Source organism: Notolepis coatsorum (assembly GCF_963971535.1).
Source record: "Notolepis coatsorum genome assembly, chromosome: 17".
Lineage (NCBI taxonomy): Eukaryota > Metazoa > Chordata > Actinopteri > Aulopiformes > Paralepididae > Notolepis > Notolepis coatsorum.
Window position 1 is genome coordinate 98,721,448 of NC_140181.1, and position 20,987 is coordinate 98,742,434.

General features: G+C 40.3%; 1 protein-coding gene across 1 annotated transcript; it reads left to right on the plus strand.

Annotated features, from left to right (window-relative positions):
* Nucleotides 1–2,958: 2,958 nt before the first annotated feature.
* smim29 (small integral membrane protein 29) lies at nucleotides 2,959–20,392 on the plus strand. The gene is made up of 5 exons (XM_084334051.1): nucleotides 2,959–2,985; nucleotides 3,690–3,994; nucleotides 4,460–4,488; nucleotides 4,650–4,755; nucleotides 18,874–20,392. The coding sequence occupies exons 2-5, from the start codon at nucleotides 3,887–3,889 to the stop codon at nucleotides 18,940–18,942; spliced, it is 312 nt and encodes a 103-aa protein (XP_084190177.1). The 5' UTR covers nucleotides 2,959–2,985; nucleotides 3,690–3,886; the 3' UTR covers nucleotides 18,943–20,392.
* Nucleotides 20,393–20,987: the final 595 nt, after the last annotated feature.

Below are 20,987 nucleotides of genomic sequence, written 5' to 3' on the forward strand. Positions count from 1 at the left end.
ATTGTATTGTTTTGATGTGTTGATGGGGCGCTGTCACTTTAAGGAGGTTGGTTTTGGGGTCGGGCTGAGAGAAGACGCCCCGTGTTGGGATTTCATTGATAAAATGTTTAGTTACTACAAGCTGTCAGAGGCCAGCACGGCATAGTTCTGACAGCTGTCACTTGTGCTATAAATGAAATAAATGACACACGGCTTTGTGTTGTCGCAAAGATAGAAATTGTGCGTTTCTCCTTTCCGACCATTTCTACACTTAGTAGATTTTTGTTTTTCTTTTCCTTATGTTATCATTAAAAACATGTATTGTATTGTTTAAAGGTCTTAAATGAAATAAAAATGTATTAAATATTAACATATAAGTCTGTCATCTCAATATATTTACCATATATCTCTAATATAATATAGGCCATAAGCCCTGTTCATAGCTACAGTACTTTGACACGGGTCAACCCAGCCGTGTGCGCGGTTGATTGAAAGACAATGGACCTGTCTCAAACCCTGCCCTCTTTTCTTGATCCTCCAATCACAACTGTCGCTTACCTCGGACAAACCAAGTTTGTCCAAGGTAAGCGACAGTTGTGATTGGAGGATCAAGAAAAGAGGGCAGGCTTTGAGACAGGTCCATTCCATATACCTTTTAAGCCAATCAGGTAGGAGGCTTGGTACTTAGTCATGGTAATATGCAAATTTGCTGAGATGCATAAAAGCTGTCTAGCCTTAGAACTCAGCTCTCCTACAAGTGTTGTGGAATATTCAAATGAGCCATGGCAGTAAGCTGTAGGAATTTCAGATCGAGTCAGTTTGTATAAAAATATAGAACATAGTTTATTGCCCCCACGGTTGAAAAACGTGCGCTAAAGTGCCCTTTTGAGTGGCGAAAAATTTGAGGGTGTGCCCTATTGGTGCTCTTCCAATGGTCTAAACTTGACCATGGTGCCCCCACAGTTGAAAAACATCACGCAAAAGTGCCATTTTGAGTGCTTTTGTGCCCCACGGTTAAATAATGTCATGCAAAAGTGCCCTTTTGAGTGGAAATAATTAGAGGATGTGCCCTATTGGTGCCCCTCTAATGGTTAAACGTGACCATGTGCCCCCACCCACAGTTGAAAACATTGCGCTAAAGTGCCCTTTTGAGTGGCGAAAACTAGAGGACGTGCCCATTGGTGCCCTTCCAATGGTCTAAACTTGACCATGTGCCCCGACAGTTGAAAACATTGCGCTAAAGTGCCCTTTTGAGTGGCAAAAGCGAGAGGACGTGCCCTATTGGTGCCCCTCCAATGGTTAAACTTGACCATGTGCCCCCACAGTTCAAAATATTGCGCTAAAATGCCCCTTTGAGTGTCGAAAATGAGAGGACATGCCCATTGGTGCCCTTCCAATGGTCTAAACTTGACCATGTGCCCCCACAGTTGAAAAGCATCATGCAAAAGTGCCATTTTGAGTGAAAAAACTAGAGGATGTGCCCCTCCAATGGTCTAAACTTGACCATGTGCCCCCACAGTTGAAAACATTGCACTAAACCTAAAGTGCCCTTTTGAGTAGCAAAAGCGAGAGGACGTGCCCATTGGTGCCCTTCCAATGGTTAAACTTGACTATGTGCCCCCACAGCTGAAAACAGCACGCTAAAATGGCATTTTGAGTGGTAAAATGAGAGGACGTGCCCATTGGTGCCCTTCCAATGGTCTAAACTTGACCCAGACGGTTAAATAATGTCACGCAAAAGTGTTAGCTACAACTCTGAGCAGCCCCGTCACTGAGCAGCCCCGTCACTACAATATTCCATTCATTTAAATGTTCAGTTTTAGATACATCCCCTCTTGAATGTTCAGATGCCAGAGGGCTTAATGCAGTCTGAGCTGTAACCCTGCATCCTACTGCTGTGTGTGAGGTAGGTAATACAGCAAGCTTTCTTTGAAGTTGCAAAGATTGAGTTTGTTTTACCAATTATGCATTACTAAATACTAATGTATGTACACTGCAAGTGCTTTTATTGATGGCAGTATGTTTTAGCCTAGGCTAGCTGTATTACTACTGTAGCTAGCTAACTAAACAGGTACCTTGCTTAGCTGATTCTATGCTAACTTGTGTTCTCAATTTAGAAATAAAGTGTACAAATAATTTTAGGATTATTTGCACAACATATACCCATAGAACTTTAAAGTTCAGTGTGAATTGCTTTTTAAAGCAAATTTAAGAGTGGTAGTAAACCTCTCTTGACTCTTCTCTCTTTAATTTATCACTTTATAGGAGAGATTTATAGGTGGTGTGTGTATTCATAAATATTTCGTTGTGTGCATGTGAATACTGCACACTCCTACTCATTTGAATCTTGCTGCCAGTACCAGCACTTCAAGACTGTGGAATATTATAGAAACTTTAGGTGAATCCTTATTATTCCTGTGGTATTTCCCCAGAGAACCTGTACCAAACAAAACAGGAATATAGTTATATAATTACTTTCCACTCTAACCTTAACCAATTTCGAAAGAGTGCCTAAGCTTAACCGGTGTAGAAACAGGCGTCACACGATTGGGCGCACATGTCACATGAAGTGGCCAATCATAGAGCGTCTCCGCAAAATGCGGCTACGGAAAAAAATAACGCGTCTCTTCCGCCTTGTACATAATATTCTCTGCTTCAAAGTGGTTATGCTTTGGCCCTCTTTCGAAGTGTGTTATGGTTAGAGTTAGAGTTAGGGTTAGGGTTAAGGTTAAGGTTAAGGTTAAGGTCAAGGTTAGGGTTAAGGTTAAGGTTAGGGAACAACGGCCCTGGGAACAACATATCAACTGTTGTTGAATATGCGGAATAGACCCTTCGGCGCTAAACCAATCAGTGAGCGTATCCGCAAACATAGGCTACGGAAAAAAGCACGCCTCCTAGAAAGGTACTGTTTGGTCACGTGCCAGGCAACCGCCGAGCTCCCGTAGCCACCGTGCGTCAGGCTCAGAAGACAGAGACACAGCCGGAGAGACGGTGGTGGTGGTGGTGGTGAGTACTGCTGGCCAAGGCGCACATAAATAAACCAATTGAGATATATGATGAACTAAACGTAACGCTGTGTGGGTAAATAAATCTAAGATAGCTTGGCAAGGCAATGCAAAAACCGATAACGTAACGTCACACAGTAAAACGTGTTTTTCGGGGGAATAACGTTACATTAGCGTTAGGTTGTGTGTTATGTCATATTGATAGCTCTCCGTGTCACGAACTGACATTAGCTTGTCACTGCCGTTTGCTAATGTTAACGGGTCAGGTTAAGGTGGAAGACCATTTAGCACAAAACAGACATGCTAGTTAACAAAGTTATCTTGTAACGTTACTACCGTTAATTAAACTAGTATGATGAATTGAAAATGGGGGACCCTGGTGTAAACAAGACGAAAGTCTTTCTCTGGTCTGCATCCCCTTAACAATTGTGTGTATTGAGCCGTACTGTATTGTACCCATTCTGCAATCTGTTAATACACATTAACAATCAATTGAATCAATCAAACCGAAGAGGGTCTATCGTTAGAGGTATTATTCAGCCTGACGTTAATTTATGCCTTAGACGAGACATTCCTGTTAGCTACGGTTCTGTAATGCTTCCGCTTAATTATGAATTAACTAGCTAACACCAGCATTTATATTCTAAACTAGTAATATGTGACTTCATCGTGTACAAATCCTCTGGTTTTGTCTCCCTCTGACAGATTCCACACTGATTAAGGGGAGGGCTGAGAGACCATGTGGATGTCACATGAACTGCAAGGATGAGACATAAACAACAGGCAGGAAACCTGAGGAGAAGACTGCCACCCGGCTCTTGCCTCTGAGAGGGGTGTCGCTGCTTGTGAAGCCCCACCGGCTCTGCCAAGCAGCCCTCCCTCCCAGTCACCTCCTCCCTGCAATGAACGTCACTACTCAGCCCCCTGTCATCCATGGGGATGGAGATGTGGCAGTCGGCGTGTTGGTACCCTTCCTCCTCATCACCATCATTGGGATAGCTGCAGCTGTGGTGAGTGGCCATTGGGGTTGGACAGTGTGGGGGGGGGGGGGGGGGGGCGTGTTTTTTCCCTCTTACTTTGTGTTTCATCATACAAGGTCGAAGGTTACTTACAAAGACAATAACTTTTTTCATGGCCTGGAACATCATGTGATGAGTGTTGACCTTGGGCTGATGAAGTAACACTTGTGGCTCATGAAAGACATGGAAGTGCCTTAGGACGAATGCTACGTTTACAATAGTCTGGCTTATAGTCAAGTCAAGTCATTTATTTATATAGCGCATTTAAAAGTTCAAAAAGCCGACCAAAGTGCTGTACAGTAACTACAAAATTAAAAACTATAGACAATACAACATGACAAAAGACAGGATGGACAGTCAATAGAGTAGGACCACACGACACTAGTGAAGTAACAGACACCGCTCTTAATCTTAATGTATAGTAATACTCTTTTTTTTTTCTTTGTTTGTTCTTAGGTATATACGTATATACGTAAGAAACGAAGGTAAATTACTTTGCTTTCTGTGGATATGTTCATTTCAATTGCTGTCTAAAAACAACCCTTTAATGCTGTCAATCCTATTGTCCTAAAGAGCGTCATTCATTATGAACGAATCAATCGCTAGTCCTCGTCTGATTGGTCGTCTCTTTATCCGTGTGCTCCAGGATTGACCGGCTCCGGCACCAGCTGTTGCCGGTCTACTCGTACGACCCAGCGGAGGAATTGAATGAAGCCGAACAGGAAATGCTATGGAGAGAGGAGGACACAAAGGTATGATGTTGCGGCCATGTGACTAAATTGTGACCGGCGTGATTTACCAATTGGTAGATGAATTGATGGTTTCAAGAAAGCTCACAGAAAGGCTGGAAGTAAACTTGTCCCACACGTTACTCATTTGGATTCCTCTATTAAAAAAAAACTCCCAGCCCATAAAGGCCGGTGTTCATGTCTCTCATGTGACCGAGCATTTATGACCCATCAGAGGGAACGGATCTCTCGGCAGCACAGAATGGCAGCATTCTCAAGCTATTCTGGAATAGATAATAATACACTGACGATACAACATTTCAGGAACACCTGCTCTGCCCACGAAGTAGACTGACCCGGTGAATCCAGGCAAAAGCTGTGATATTATTTTTCACTTTAAAGATGCTGTAAATGGTATTTCTTTGTTTAAATAAATGTTAAATAGCTCTACATTCCGACAGCCGTCACTGATATAGAGTGTCTGGTTAGTAACATGAGTCTCCCAGTCCCTCCGCTCTGCAGTAAACAGACTATATCCCCCGTTCTCACGTTTATCCAATTAGGAGAGAGAACCCTAGATATGCTTTGACAGATGTGCTTACTGCACTGGCAGATTATTTTTACTTGTTTCAAGCACATATTTGCTTAAAACTAGTTTTTATTTCTTATTTTTGTCAGACCATGGGAACGGGATACCAGAACATTTATTTTGTGTTTACACTTTACTGCAGAGCAGGAGGGGGTGAGAGACCCATGTTACAGACACTCTATATCAGTGATGACTGTCAGAATGTAGAGTTATTATTTTAACATGTAGACCACTTATTTTAACAAAAACTAAAATACCACATACAACATTGAGGGGGGGTTAGACAGAACTTGGGTATTGGAGGACAATAGGTTGTTTGTGGTGGGGGTGTGGGGGGATCACAAGTGGGAGGAGGGGGGGCGGGAGAGTATTATTCTCCCACATTACCACTATCCCGTGGGTTGATTAGCCATCTTTAAAGAGCTCTAGCAGATGTGGCAGTTGGTGTGGCAGTTGGCACCAGGCCACACAGTGGTTGGAGCCCAGCCTCAAAACGGCTTGAGATCTTGAGGTAGAAAAATGCTGTTTCTGAGTACTTGATTAGAAATACAAAACAATGAATAAAAAAAAAAAAAAACTAACAGAGGTGTTCCATAGATAGACTCACAGGAATTGTGTAAAAGTGCCCAAATAGTGAAAGAAATAGTAAAATTGTTCCGCTTTAAACAGATCTTTTTCAAGTTTTAATACTCTTATCAACATGAGAGTCAACAAATGCTTGCTTTATGCAGCTATTTAACACAAAAGGATGACCCTCATGCATTGCAAATTTGCATCAAATTCAAAACAGAGTGAAGCACAAAATTACTTAAAAGAAAATAATAATTTAAAACGATGAATGTGCATGAAATAATAGGGGAAAGAAAACGTTAGGAACTTGTTACATTCACCCACACAAGGGCTGAGAACTCACCCCCCGCCCCCCCTCTCTCTCTCACACACACACACACTCTCCCAGGTCTCTTTTCTCTCTTGCCCCTTCCTCATCTCTCTCACCCCCCCCCCCTCTCTCTCTCGCTCTCTCTCTCTCTCTCTCTCTCTCTCTCTCTCTCTCTCTCTCTCTCTCTCACACAGACGCACACACTTTGAGTCAGAAACAAACAGTATCAATGAGAGTATCAATAATACACTTGAGTGAAGTCTAGTTCATAAAATATATATATATATTTTTTTTAAATGTAAAAGTTAATCGTGAGTTAAAAAAAATAGTTGCGTTAATAGAATTGTGCGTTACCGCGTTAATACAGCCTTAACTTTGACAGCCTTAAAAAAAACGTTCGTTTTTAGTGGCAAAATAAAGAAATAATAATTTTGTTACAGCAACTTCCTGCAACTACTTGACCCGCTATAATCCATTATAATTGATCATGGAAAATGGCCTTTTGAGCCTCAGAGAGGATTGTAAATAGCGGAGAGAACGCTCGCGCCACTTTGGCCATATTGAATTCCTAATAGATGACGGCTCACCCATCGCCTCGAAAGTCCCAAATGGAAAGAATATTCATATTTCACATGGTTGTAGTCGACACTTGGGGCAACATTTGGATGCAAAAACCTTGTTGTTGGCTCCTAGTTAAGGGGAGTAGCCATTTGAATGAAAAACGCTGACGCCATTTTGACAGGCATTTCTCCAACAAATCATCAACCGACAAACGGCATTGTGTGCGCACCAGGGGCTGCCTCCAATTTGAGTGATTGTTTGTTCTACCAATGGAAAGTATCGTCTGAGTCTTTGCCTTTTTGTGAGGGAAGTGGCCCGTAAACAGAACGGCCGAAACTGCGTTCTGAATAGCATTGTGGGCGGCGCTCCCAATTGATTACATTATGGCGGAACGTTTGTTCTTCCTACTCACGGGCTGCAAGGAGTTGAGATAAACTGGCTGCTGGTCAATTATTGCCCTGTCTCTTTTGAATCCCGGACAATGCAGTGGTTTGTCAAGACATTTTTGGTGAATGAGTTTAACATCTTTGTTCTCAATTCTCGTTGTTTACATTGCGCACAGCTAACATTATGCGCTAAAGAGTGCACATGATTGCATCAGTGGCCTTCATCTAAACTCTAAACCAGGGGTTCTCAAACTTTTTTATACCACGACCCCACACTTAATGTGTTGCGTAATTTCAACATGGAATTAAGGAATATCAAAATAAAAGCACATGTTGTTGAACTTGATCATGCATATTTATTAGAAAATCTTATTACAGCACTATGTTATCAATACACATTTATAAAACGAGGCATATTTATCCAAAATATGTTGCCTTTTTTTTTTTTTTTATACTTGTCAATGAGTGACCCCATGGTCACCCACCCACCACCCCACTTTGGGTCGCGACCCGTAGTTTGAGAACCGCTGCTCGAAACCATAGGTCACAAATAGACTGACTGCGGTCCGGGTCCGGACACAGATGGCGTCCTACCTGGACCAATAACCCGTAAAGTATTGAGAATGAATACATTTTGACGGAACGCTTCTTCTTTTTTTAAGCGCCACAGCTTTTCTAGCCTTTACGGTACTGGTTTAGTGGCCCAGGAAACTCACGGACCACATCTTATCACGTGACACTGCTCAGCCAATCAAATCTATGCATTTCCATAAGCATTGCGACTCGAGTCGGGGGAGAGATACGAGACAGACGGCTGTCAGAGGAAAGTCTTTACACATGGCCTGCGCTGACCAGGCTGACAGGCTTCTGGTCTAACCAGCCTGCCTCTGCAGTGAGCCTCATCATGACCTGCCCTAACCAGCCTGCCTCTGCAGTGAGCCTCATCATGACCTGCCCTGACCAGGCTGAAGGGCTTACGGTCTAACCAGCCTGCCTCTGCAGTGAGCCTCATCATGACCTGCCCTGACCAGGCTGAAGGGCTTACGGTCTAACCAGCCTGACTCTGCAGTGAGCCTCATCATGACCTGCCCTGACCAGGCTGAAGGGCTTACGGTCTAACCAGCCTGCCTCTGCAGTGAGCCTCATCATGACCTGCCCTGACCAGGCTGAAGGGCTTACGGTCTAACCAGCCTGCCTCTGCAGTGAGCCTCATCATGACCTGCCCTGACCAGGCTGACAGGCTTCCGGTCTAACCAGCCTGCCTCTGCAGTGAGCCTCATCATGACCTGCCCTGACCAGGCTGACAGGCTTACGGTCTAACCAGCCTGACTCTGCAGTGAGCCTCATCAACAAGGCCCTCACTGACACAGTGACACCCCTACTGGACTATATACTTGCCCACTGTATTGTTAGTACTTCATTCTAATTAGTGTATATATTTGACCACATCTGCCCAGTTGTACAGCCCTGGCCTATTCCTTTTTTTTTTTTTTTTTTTTACTTATAATTCTATTGTGCTGAATTTCCCCAAGGGAAGTACTTGGGATGGGAGAGCGCCTGGGAATGCCAGCTGTCGTAAGCTTCCTCAACGTCACTGTAAACGAGGGAAACCCTCAAGTTTAAATTAGGGATGTCCGATATTATCGGCCTACCGATATTGGCATTAAAATGTGATATAGAAAAATATCGGTATCGGTTTTAATTTTTTTTTTTTTTTACATTTCTATAACCTTTATTTACCCAGGCAAGCAAGTAAGAACAAATTCAGATTTTATTTATTGTCAAAAGTATGATGCATAATGTTGTGTTAATTCCACAACAAGAGATATGTAATGTTAATTACCTGAAATTATTCCGTTTTGGGGGGGGGGGGGGGGGGGGGGGAGGGGGGAACCCTGCATTAATCGATATCGGTATCGGAAATTAAGAGTTGGACAATATCGGTATATATAGGTATCGGTAAAAAAAGCCAATATCGAGCATCCCTAGTTTAAATAAAGGTTGAATGAAAAAAGAGAAAGGTAGACTGTAGTAGTAGACCGGAACAGAGCTTTTAATCAATATGCTGTGAGGCAGCGTTCTCCATATGCACATTAAAATCAAAGAGCTCACTTCTCTCACTGAACAAGAGGGGAAAGAGAGAGAAAAGGAGCTGTTTAATTGTTAAGATGTGTTGAGATTGTTTATTATAAAATTGGTTGAATTTCATTTATCTAAAGTTAAGAATTAATTTTAAATTGCAAGTTTTTTAAAAGCTCTCTATTATCATACTTGAAATGAGAAAATGTCATGTATTCATTATTAGAGTCCTCCAGTCCCTCCACTTCACTGTGAAAACTGACTACATATTGTTGGAATATTATTCAAGTGTACTTTCTTTATTCTATTTGGTAAATGGTGCATTTATAATATACAGCTTTTATCCAAAGCGCTTTACAATGTGTTCCTCACATTTTACCCATTCACTCACACATTCACACACCGATGGCGGAGGCAACCATGCAAGGTGCCATCTTGCTATGTGTTTTGCTCAAGGACACTTCGACGCGGTTACATTTCGAGCGGGAATCGAACCGGGAACCTCTGGATTACCAGACAATTGCTCTACCTCCCGAGCCACTGTCGCCTCCTATTTGATAGTGAGTTGTCGACTACATACAGACGTTGATACAGTTACTAGCCTACTTCAATATATATATATATATTGAAGTAGGCTAGTAACTGTATCAACGTCTGTTGATATATATATATATATATAATGGCACTGAATCATAATGAGACATTATGATGTTCCAGACCTTTTAGCTGGAGGACATTTTCTCTGACTGGACCTCTTTGAATTTTAATTGAATCCCCCTGATCCAAAGTATCATCCGTTCCCATCTTAACTCTCTCAGTACTGTGGTGAATTATGTAATGAGATTTGTTGGCTAGATTTTACGATATCTCCAGAGCAATGTGTAAGTTCTGTGATGATTTTCTCAAAGCTTCAAATTGACTGTTCAACAAGGTTTGAATAATAGTAAGATTGTCCATTAAATCTAGATGGCTTGTTTTGGCTTAAACGTCTACAGTATGTCATTTCTGTATTGCAGTACAAGGAAGAAAACATGTCCTAGTGTCGGCCAAAGTTAGACCACTTTGGATCCTCCACAACATTCATTTTGATCCCTCACGGCCAAGGGGTTCCTGAGTGACAGGATATTATGTTTGTTTTGTTTCGATGCTAATTGCTATTTAATTAGGCTATATCCACAAAACAACATTTAACATTTATTTTCAAAATCACTTTATTTCCTATACTAGGCTGTTCACCCTGAATTTCCCCAAGGAGATCAATAAAGGAATATCTTATCTTTTCTTCTTATCTTGTTTTCTACAGTCTATGCCTCACATAACCTACTGTGTGGAATCTAGGGAGCTCACTCTCAGGAATACATTTCTCACAGTTTTAGGTAAATCGAGCAAATGTGTTGCACAATTTGTGTTTGATATGCGATTTCACAGCCTTTCACTGATTCAGTCGGATCTCTCATCGATATCCCTGCTCATTAAATGGCTTAATCTCCGTAATCCATTAATTCCTTTTATCTAAATGCAATCATGCCTGAAAATATTAGCTGGGGTTGAAGGGTTGGTCGTTGGCAAAGCATGTCATATTTCCCAGTACTGGAGTTAGTCTCTGTCAGCACGTATGATGCAAGGGTGCAGGGGTTTGGCAACCAACTTCTCCATCTCTGCTCTCAATTCTGGGAAACGGACCCATGGAAGCAGTTCCAAGATAGGTTGTAACATAATGTGATTAAAATGTTACTGTGCATTGGACGTAACCTTGAAAGAAATATTCATTTCTGTGAACCTATTATGTTTTCAGATTTTAAGCCATTTGTTCCCATCCTTAATAATTGACTATTCACAGAATCTTGAGCAGAACTTGTGAACCTAAATAATAATAATAATTTAATAATAAATATATATAAAATAATAATAATAAAGACAACATCCACTGCTGGCATCCGTTACATTATTAAATACACATGGTGCCACTGCAACATTTGAATAACAACAAGCTATTTCACAAGTCCATTTCCTAGAATTGAAAGCCGAATTGGAGAAGTTGAGTGGCATAATTGGAGAAGTTGAGTGGCAGAATTGGAGAAGTCGAGAAGTTCAGTTGCCGTTCTGCTCTCTGATTTATTACTGGTGATGGATATGATGCTCACTAGGGCTGTTTGGAGAAAAATATTCTATTCACATAAGGATCGTGATTATATCATTACCGATTTCATACTTTGTTATTGCAGAAGACAGCCAGTCACATGTTTCTGTTCAAATTATTGCATGTATGTTTCATATTGAGTGGACTAAACTGGAAAATGTATCTTACTCTGTTGAGTAAAGGTTTACATTTTATTCTTTTAATTTTTATTTTAGTGTCCACTGCAGTCAAATGGGAAAAGTAACTCAAAACAGCAGTCTAGAATCAAATCTATGCATTGAATTGAATTGCGAATCTATTTTTAATCAAATCGTGACCCCAAGAACAGAAATCGCACCTCTAGTACTCGTTACTGCATCCTGTATGATAAAGTGGGTTGGTCTTCTCTGGCAGAGAGGAGAAATTAACATTGGTATCCGTTTATCCATTACCGGAAAATGACTACCAATGCTGCTAGATTGGAACTATGGAGCCTATCTGACCTGCTCAAATGACTGGCGTATACGCTTAAGGTCCCCAGTACTCTGTACAGACTGAGTCTGTACCATTTTTGGAATGATCTTCAGCTCACACTAAAAGTCAATACTCCACTATCCTATCCTGCTTCAGTTTGTAGCCGTTTTTAATTTAGATCTTTAAACATTTATTTTTTTGTAATTTTCTGTATTTTTTCATCTGTGGGTTTTGTCCTATTTATTCAATGTCTAATTATTGAAACATATTCTTCCCCCCCTTATCTTTATTGTATGTGTTTGAATCTTGACAGCATTGTTTTCTTTTCTCTGTAAGCCTGGCGTCATTGTAAATAAGAGCCACCCTCAATGATTTTCCCAAGATCTAAATAAAGGTTTGAATTGAATTGAGCACCCTGCACCCTTGCATCATACCTGCTGTCAGAGGCAGAAGTCCATGAATTACTGAGTTAATCAGTAATCAGTAATGTGACTGAAGCGGTCAAAGACAGGGTAAATCTAACTGTGAAATCGCACCTCAGACCGTTTCTGCCCTACAAAGGCAAAAAGCGGTAACTTATGTTACTGCCATTTGCCTTTGTACAGCAGAGTTTTGTACCATTTATATGTGTATCGGATCCTCTACATGTGTATGAATACCACTACATAATGTATCCCTCTAAACTACGGTAACTGAAGCTTTTTGTCTTTGTAGGGCAGATTTGCTGTAGGACTGGGAAGTACAGGTGTGGCTCAATACATTTGAATTAATTGAATATCATGGAGAAGTTAATTTATTTCAGTAATTCAATTAAAAAAGAAAAACTCCTATATTATAGATTCATTGGACACAAAGTGAACTATTTCAAGCCTTTATTTGTTAGAATTCTGATAATTATGGCTTACAGCTCATGAAAACTCCAAATTCAGTTTGAATTTGAATATTGTTAAAAAAGTTCAATATTGTAGACTTGCGGGGGGGTCACACTCTTAATCAGCTAATTAACTGAAAACGCCTGCAACGGTTTCCTGAGTCTTTAAATTGTCTCTCTGTCTGGTTCAGTTGGCTACGCAATCATGGGAAAGACTGCTGACTTGACAGTTGTCCGGAAGACCGTCATTGACGCCCTCATTGAAGCCACAAACGGTCGTTGCTAAAGAAGCTGGCTGTTCACAGAGTGCTGTATTCAAGCATATATCCATAGAAGTTGAGTGGAAGGAAGAAGTGTGGATTCAAATGGATAAACATATACACATCAGTGTTTCCCCTGAAAAAAAATTCAATAACTGTGCCGGAATACATATTTGTGAGTGCGCACGTGCCGCCAGAATCCATATTAGCGCACGCTGCCGGAGAAATAACTTAAAACTACCTTAGAATTGTTCGAGGTTATTCATGTTCACGTGCGTGTGAATTTGCTAGGATGTTTTTGGTGCGTGTGTCCGCTGACACTAGAAGTGCTCTGGAGGCCCAGGTAGCTGCATATTTGTACACTGCAAAAAAATATATCTTATCAAGTGAAAATATCTTGTATTTGGTACAATAAGTCCAATATTGAGTAGAATTATCTTGAATTATCTTATCTGCTTATTTCTTTCTTGATTTTGGTCAATTTAATCTTGTTTTAAGAAAATGTTAATCTTGTTTTAAGAAAAAATTATCTGCCAGTGGGATAAGATAATTCAAGATAATTCTACTCAATATAGACTTATTGTACCAAATACAAGATATGTTCACTTGATAAGATGCATTTCTTTTTGCAGTGTAGTTGTAATCAAAGTAAATGTCAAGATTAATGACATGCCTCAACACTTGTACACTATTTGTATTGAACATAGATATAGATGATTTAATAGATAATATAAATACTAACATACTAACTGTCTAACATACACAAATCATAACACTACAACAGCACTTTACACCTAAGACATCTCAGTGGCATAGGCTACATTCTGCCTTAGAGCATTTCATTTTCCTGGGCTTTTGAAAGAAAAGCTCCAGGGCTCTTTGGGGAATTCACTGGTAGGGGGTCCATTGATGCTGAGACACATACAAGCGGCCAGATGGTCTCCCTGCAGCCTGTTCCTCAGGTCAGGCTTTTACATTAAGCACCCCCCACAGCCCAAATGAAATGGTAAAAAAAGAAAAAATTATTATCTTTTTATTTTATTTTATATATTTTTTTAATAGTCTAGTTCATAGCAGCGGCGGTACTAATTCAGCGCCGCCACTGAATGCATATAAGGGAAACACTGCACATATGCAGTATATATAAGGAATTGCGTCATTATTACTGATCTAAGACCCCGACTTAATCTGCCAGCCGACCATATCCTCCTGTACATGCAACGGAAAGGGTATTTTGGTATCGCTGGTGCCCATGTTGGATTTTCAAGTGGCTTAACATTCTTTTTAATAAGCAAAGTAGACCCAAGAGAACCGTCATGCCAAATGTGGTGCTTGTAGCCATATGTGAATGATTATGTCAAATCCTGCAGTTCTCTGCTTAGCTAAAAGTATCAAATGTTCAAATGTCAGTGTTTGCTCTGCGACACACCACATTTCCTGCCCTACACGTTAAAAGGTCTGACCACCCCAGCTTTATAGGAACATTAGCAATTCACACAATCTTTAAAGCTGCAATCGTTTATATTCTGACAGTATTTTTGTTTTGACCTACTGCTATCAGAAGGTCTCGTTGAGCCATGGTGTCCTACTCAAACAATCCTGTTGTTATTCCATCGTTTATTTTCTTTATTGATGAAACCTGGTATGTTATGTATATTTTATAAACCTATGCATTTAAAAACTATTTTACAACTATTTTCAATATCTTTATTATGTTTGTAGGTATTATGTTTTTGGCGAAACAAGACGAGGCTTACATTTTTGGGAGAAATGGTTTATTTAGAGTAGCTCCTTTCTACCCTCTAGTGGTCAGAAAATAATTGTTGCAGCTGTAATACATTGAAAATGCTTCCCATAGCCTATTCTACTCAAAATATGCAGTTTGCTTGTTAGATGCCTGATTGATTGATTGATTGAAAATTGTATTAACAGATTGCAGAATGGGTACAATACAGTACGGCTCAATACACACAATTGTTAACACATTGACCGCCGGGGGTTGTGCCCATCATATACCCCTCTCTGCCACCGTTAAAAGCCTATGGAGATGTTTACCTTCTTTGCAGGGCTATACGTTTTTAAATTGTATTGCTATATTGACATTACTATGGCCCATTCAACATCGATTATCTATCGTTCAGGATGTGGGAACGTTATACTTTTTCATTCATACATTGTTGTGTTAATACTAGTGCTGTCAGGCGATTAAAAAAATGAATCTAATTAATTACAGGATTTGTAATAAATTAATCGCATTTGAATCGCATAACCATTTTATGCCTGATATTCTATAATCATATTTCAAATTGCATGTGTCCGGATGGCAGAATTCAGTACTGTATCTACAAAACCTTCTGTTTAATCATCTTCCATCTATTAATTTGCTTAGATTTTTCAGGCCTGGTCAATTTGAGCATAGTGTTATTCACAGTCAAAGATAAAAAAAAAATTTATTGATATTCTCATTTGGTTCATTACAATTTACTCAAGCCTAGTAACAGACACAGTATTTCTGACACTGGGAATACATTCCCTGAGATCCATAGATGTCCCTAGAATCAGATACCAAGAACATGCAAATGGACCATATTAAAAAAAAAAAGTCTGTAAATGTGTATTCTACGTTCTTATGGAATGAATCAGATAAAAAACATTTTTATTAAAAGAAAATATATATCTTTTTTGTTTAATAAATTTTGAGTTAATTTTCATAACGCGATAATTTGCTGTATAATTAATTAATCTAATTAACGTGATAAACTGACAGCCCTAGTTAATACCTTCGAGAATATAAGTATGTTTTTAATATTTTCTGCTGTAATTCCAAAAACGCTAGTTATAGGCCCAAAAGCATAGATAGATTATCGATTGCCGTTTCTTTCCCATACACGCTATATTAAAAAATTCAAATGTATATGATCGGTATACATTATGCTTCATCATGCGTGGAGGAAAGGGGGGGGTCGTTTATAATTCCTTGATCATCAGTAACAGCTTTATGTAGTATGGGTGATATATTGATCAGATGGTTTGCAGTAAAATGAATAAACAATCGGGCTGAAAATAACGTTACTGTTCTCTTACCGTGGGCCGATGAGACTGGCGGTGAAAGATCCCAATTATTCGACGCAGATCGCCTAGGTCCATTTCCGGTTTATATGGCAGAATAAACGCCGAATTTCATATCGATTATTAAGTTTAGAAAGCGATCCATATGTACTATAGTGTCTGTCAGGAGTCCCGTAGCGAGATGTGACTGCCGGAGGAATTTCCTCGATGCACCGATGACACTTCCGGTTTTTGCGAGAGTGTAACTCGCCCGACCATCCACCAGGCGGCGGTATTGAGCCGTTGCAGTCCCATCTAGGGTCCCGCTAGGGCATCGGGGGTTGGGTGGATGAATTATGAATGCCATGGCGAAGAAATTAAATATTGATCTCAAAAACGCTGTACAGCGATGTTGGCGGTCAACGCATGGCGGGCAATAACGCTGAAAAGCGATTTTGGCGACAAATGTGTAAGGGGATGCAGTAGACCAGAGAAAGACTTTTGTCTTGTTTACATCAGGGTCCCCCATTTTCAATTCATCCCCCAATTCATGCCCTCGTCATATCTGACTATGATCCTATGTAGTGGTAAAAATAACACGATTCCTGAAGCTGTACAGTATACCTAAATGTAACCACTAATGTAGAAATTATTCATTTTTTTATATGTACACTTAGTACACTAGGATACGGACATTCTAGATTCACCTGATCTATAGAAATACTGGGTGTAAATGTAAATGCCCTCAAAATTGCCCTGATTGATGGAACTGCAGCAAGAATATGCAGTATGTCAAGACAACCACTAGATGGCACTATTGCCTATGGATAAGGTTTCTTTGCCTGCAAGAAATTGTATGAAGTGGAACAGCTCATATCTTCATGATTGGTATAGGTGGATTCCAACTATGCATTTCATGTAAATTGCTATGCATCGCAGCCTATATATATATATATATATATATATATATATATATATATATATATATATATATATATATATTCATATTGGAACCACTATTAGACTAGACTTTAAAAAAGCATTTGATTGGATTAATAATAGAGAGCCTTTGGATTATAAATTAATTTGTTCTGGTATTGACAGTCTATTTTATAAGGCTATCAAAAGCCTGTATAAAGCCCCATCTGCCTGTCTACAGCTGAATGATGTTAGGACCGGCTGGTTCCCCACTCCATTCGGTGTAAAACAGGGAGATGTGCTTTCTCCGGCTTTGTTCGCCCTTTATGGTAATGACCTGGCACAAGAAATTAAGCAAGCCAATCTTGGTATTCCAATCGATAACATAATCCTAAGTATTTTATTGTACGCTGATATTTTTGCAGTTTGCAGAAAATTAAGCAAATTTACAAAAACAATTCAATATTATGAGTTCTTGGTGCAGGAAATGGAGAAAAATCTAAAATATCAATCATTATATTTGGCAATGCCTTGGATCACGATTATTGAACTCTAAACTCTGTTGCCTATAGGGTTCACATTTGTACCGGTACCTGTACCCAACGGTACCTTTTTTCGATATACTTTATACTCTCTGTAATAACAAACATTTTATTTCAGTTGTAAGAAATAAGTCCAAACTTCTTACATTTCAACATTGTTATTTATTTAGAACATTTAGTTATTTATTGTTGTAACACACCACAGAAAATAAAACCCCTCCCTACCTCCCTCTCCCAAACCATTCCTACAACATTTTATTTTAACATTGCATGATCATGTGGACTAGGGTGGTCCTTAAAATTTAAAGTCAGAAATTCTAAGCTCCCCCAGAACTTATTCTATTAGTTGAGAAAAGCCTCCTGGTGAATTATTTTCATCAATCTGACATCATTTACCCTCAATCTGACATCATTTACCTTCAATCTGACATCATTTACCCTCAATCTGACATCATTTACCCTCAATCTGACATCATTTACCTTCAATCTGACATCATTTACCCTCAATGTGACATCATTTACCCTCAATCTGACATCATTTACCCTCAATCTGACATCATCTACCCCTCCCTCATCATTTACCTCTCCCTCATCATGTACCCCTCCCTCATCATTTACCCCTCCCTTATCGACCTTGAAGTTTCACCCTGAGGATCCCAGAGAGACGCTTTTTATCTGGGAATAAATAGAGTTTATAAGGATTAAAATGAGAATGAAAATACAACATTTTAATGAATAAAAACAACAATCCTTGAAAACAAGTGCCATTTATTCCCAAAATATGAGCTTATAACACACAACAACATAGTGTTTTATTCAGATTCAGATACCATTGAACCTCTTAAGCCCTTTTCAGAAAATTCACCTAGAAATGGAAGATTGCTTCACTTCTACAAGTACATTTGCATGTTCTTGGTATCTAGGGACATCTATGGACCTCAGGGAATGTATTCCCAGTGTCAGAAATATTGTGTCTGTTACTATGCTTGAGTAAATTGTAATGAACCAAAGGAGCCATGTATGCCATGTACAGTAACACTGCATATACCATATATACATGTATAATATGCATACCCTCTCTGTACACTGTACATGCTGTATATACTTTATCCATATTCTGTATATATATCCTAATTAGTTATACCACTGGCTAGTATGGCTTACTACCTACTAGTGTATTTTATACTTGTATTGCTGTACATAATAATGTACATACATTAGTATATTTACTCTGTAGCTTTGTATATATATATATATATTGATAGACTGTATATTGTTATGCACCGTCACCTTGCTCTCTGTTCAGATGCCAACTTCTTTTTGTTCGTACTGTACTTGTGCTGTCTAACCTCAACCCATTTGCATCTAATCCATTGTGAACTCTGCGTGACACTCTCGCATTCTCTTGTCCTCAGGTCGTCCAAGGCTGGGCGAGAGCTCATCAACAACGACACCCTCTTCTGAGTAAAGACGTCCACGCGTGACTCTGACCCAGCGGGGCGGTTCATGCGTCCAGCGACCCGGCGGTGGGAGACGCGTTTGGCTCCAGAGATGAGGGTGATCTCTTGGAAACGCGTCGTGCACCAGAGACTTCTTTTTGCGAACGTGACCTTTTTGTCATCACAATGGACGACTTCGACGGCCGGCCGACATCCCCGCCTCCCTCCTCCTCCTCACCGTGTACGGACACGACGTGGCGTCTGTATGTTGTAAAACTCCAGGACGCCAACCCCCCCGTGTGCCTGACGGCTACAGCATGTGGAAGTTATTTATTTGAAATTATTTATTCAACTTTTTTTTTTTTTTTTTTTTTACTGTTGTGTGGAATGTGATACCGGTACTGAAACTTAACGATGGTGGCAGCCGTCCAAAGGCAGGTTCCAGTTGGTTTGCTCTGTTTGCCCCCGGAGGAGAAACGTGGGACGGGCGGTTCTTTCCCCTCTGAGTCACGGCAGGTAGTCATACTTTACATACTCATACTTGCTGATCTACATCCAGCAAAATCAGCCTCCATGTCCACCAAGCGTCTGCAGACTAGAGGCCCTGGAATCAGTTCCATTTTGCTCATCACTAGGGATGATGATGATAAACTGGAGCCGTTGCGCTCGTAGATGAACACTCAGTGCAGTGAGCCGCTTTTGTGAATATCGTCCACAAAGGTCTTAAATGGGGTGTGGATGCCGGACATGCATACGTAGGTATATAGGCGTAAACTAAAACGTCCTCATCTTTCAACACAATGTAGAATGACCTATATTCTGTCCTAGAATGAATCCCTAGAAAACAAACCGGGGTGTTACTTTTGATAAACGAACGTGATAAATCCACTAGCCGCCCCCGGCGCCTGATCTCTTGTGGTGTGGTTTCACCAAATCCCTATGACTCTCCCTCTACGGCATGTGGAGCCAGAGCAGTGGAAGTGGGCTACGCTGTCCTCCTCTCCCCCTCCACGACGGTGACTCCTGCCCTGAATATGTCCTGTTTGAGAGACACGGCACCAGGATGAATTAAGCCTCCAGCCCAACATTTAGATGAATGCCTGGGGCCTGACTGTGTGTGCAGCACTCAGGACCTCAGCCACCCTTTTCTCTTTTTCTCTGAGAGATGCATTGTATGATGTGCGTGAGGCCTCTTGCCTTGCATTTGAGAATATAGATGTTCACCCTTTAAAAAGGACTAGGAACCCCTGCTGTTTTTATCTGAGTCCAATTACCATGTAGATTGGATCTAGATGATGTGATTTGCACTGTTTGAAAACATAGCAACCCATATAAACTGTTTTGATGGAATGCTGTGTTGTTCTGGGAGCGACTGATGAAAATATAGACTTTAAATGTGAATCTGAGAACACTGGCACACCGTTATGAAGACTGTTGGCCTGTTTTGTTGCTGTGAGCTGATGGGCTGTTTGGCTGCTTGTGTGATACATGTGATACATGCAAATAAAGCAAAATAATCCTCAAGCCTTTTTATTGCAATTTAGTTAAGTTTATTAAAAAAATAAATTACCCAGGGACAGTGCACATTAGGGGTGTAACAATGCATCGATCCTAAGGTGACGATTCAACTGCATCGATTTGAACATTTAAGAATCTATTAAATCTTATCTATGTTGATTTTTTTTATTGACCTATAGTCCATTCATGCTGAGTGAATCAGTTCCCCCAGCCACATTTGTGTATACATTATTTTTGGGGGAATTAACTGAAAATGAATCTAATCAAATGAAGATATTTCATGATGCATTGAATCGTTGCCTGAAGAATTGTAATAGAATCGTTACACCCCTAGTGCACATTCATCAACATCTTCAGTTTCCACAATGTAAATGTGCCAGAAATTAGCTAAATTTTCATATGTAGTCCCTGCCTACCATGCATGTCCAGGAGGAAACCCACACGAACACCGGGAGAAAACGCAAACTCAAGGCCCCCTGCTGGGGTTCGAACCCAAGACCTTCTTGCTGTGAGGCAGCCGTGCTAACCACTGTGCCGCCAATGATACATCTACAGCAGGTGTGATGAAAAGT

Bases quoted from the DNA above. Each gene is read 5' to 3' on its own strand.
- smim29 (XM_084334051.1), top strand. From the start codon at position 3,887: ATGAACGTCACTACTCAGCCCCCTGTCATCCATGGGGATGGAGATGTG. The intron at 3,995-4,459 runs GTGAGTGGCCAT...GTTTGTTCTTAG, and splicing joins TTGGGATAGCTGCAGCTGTG to GTATATACGTATATACGTAA. The intron at 4,489-4,649 runs GTAAATTACTTT...CGTGTGCTCCAG, and splicing joins TATATACGTAAGAAACGAAG to GATTGACCGGCTCCGGCACC.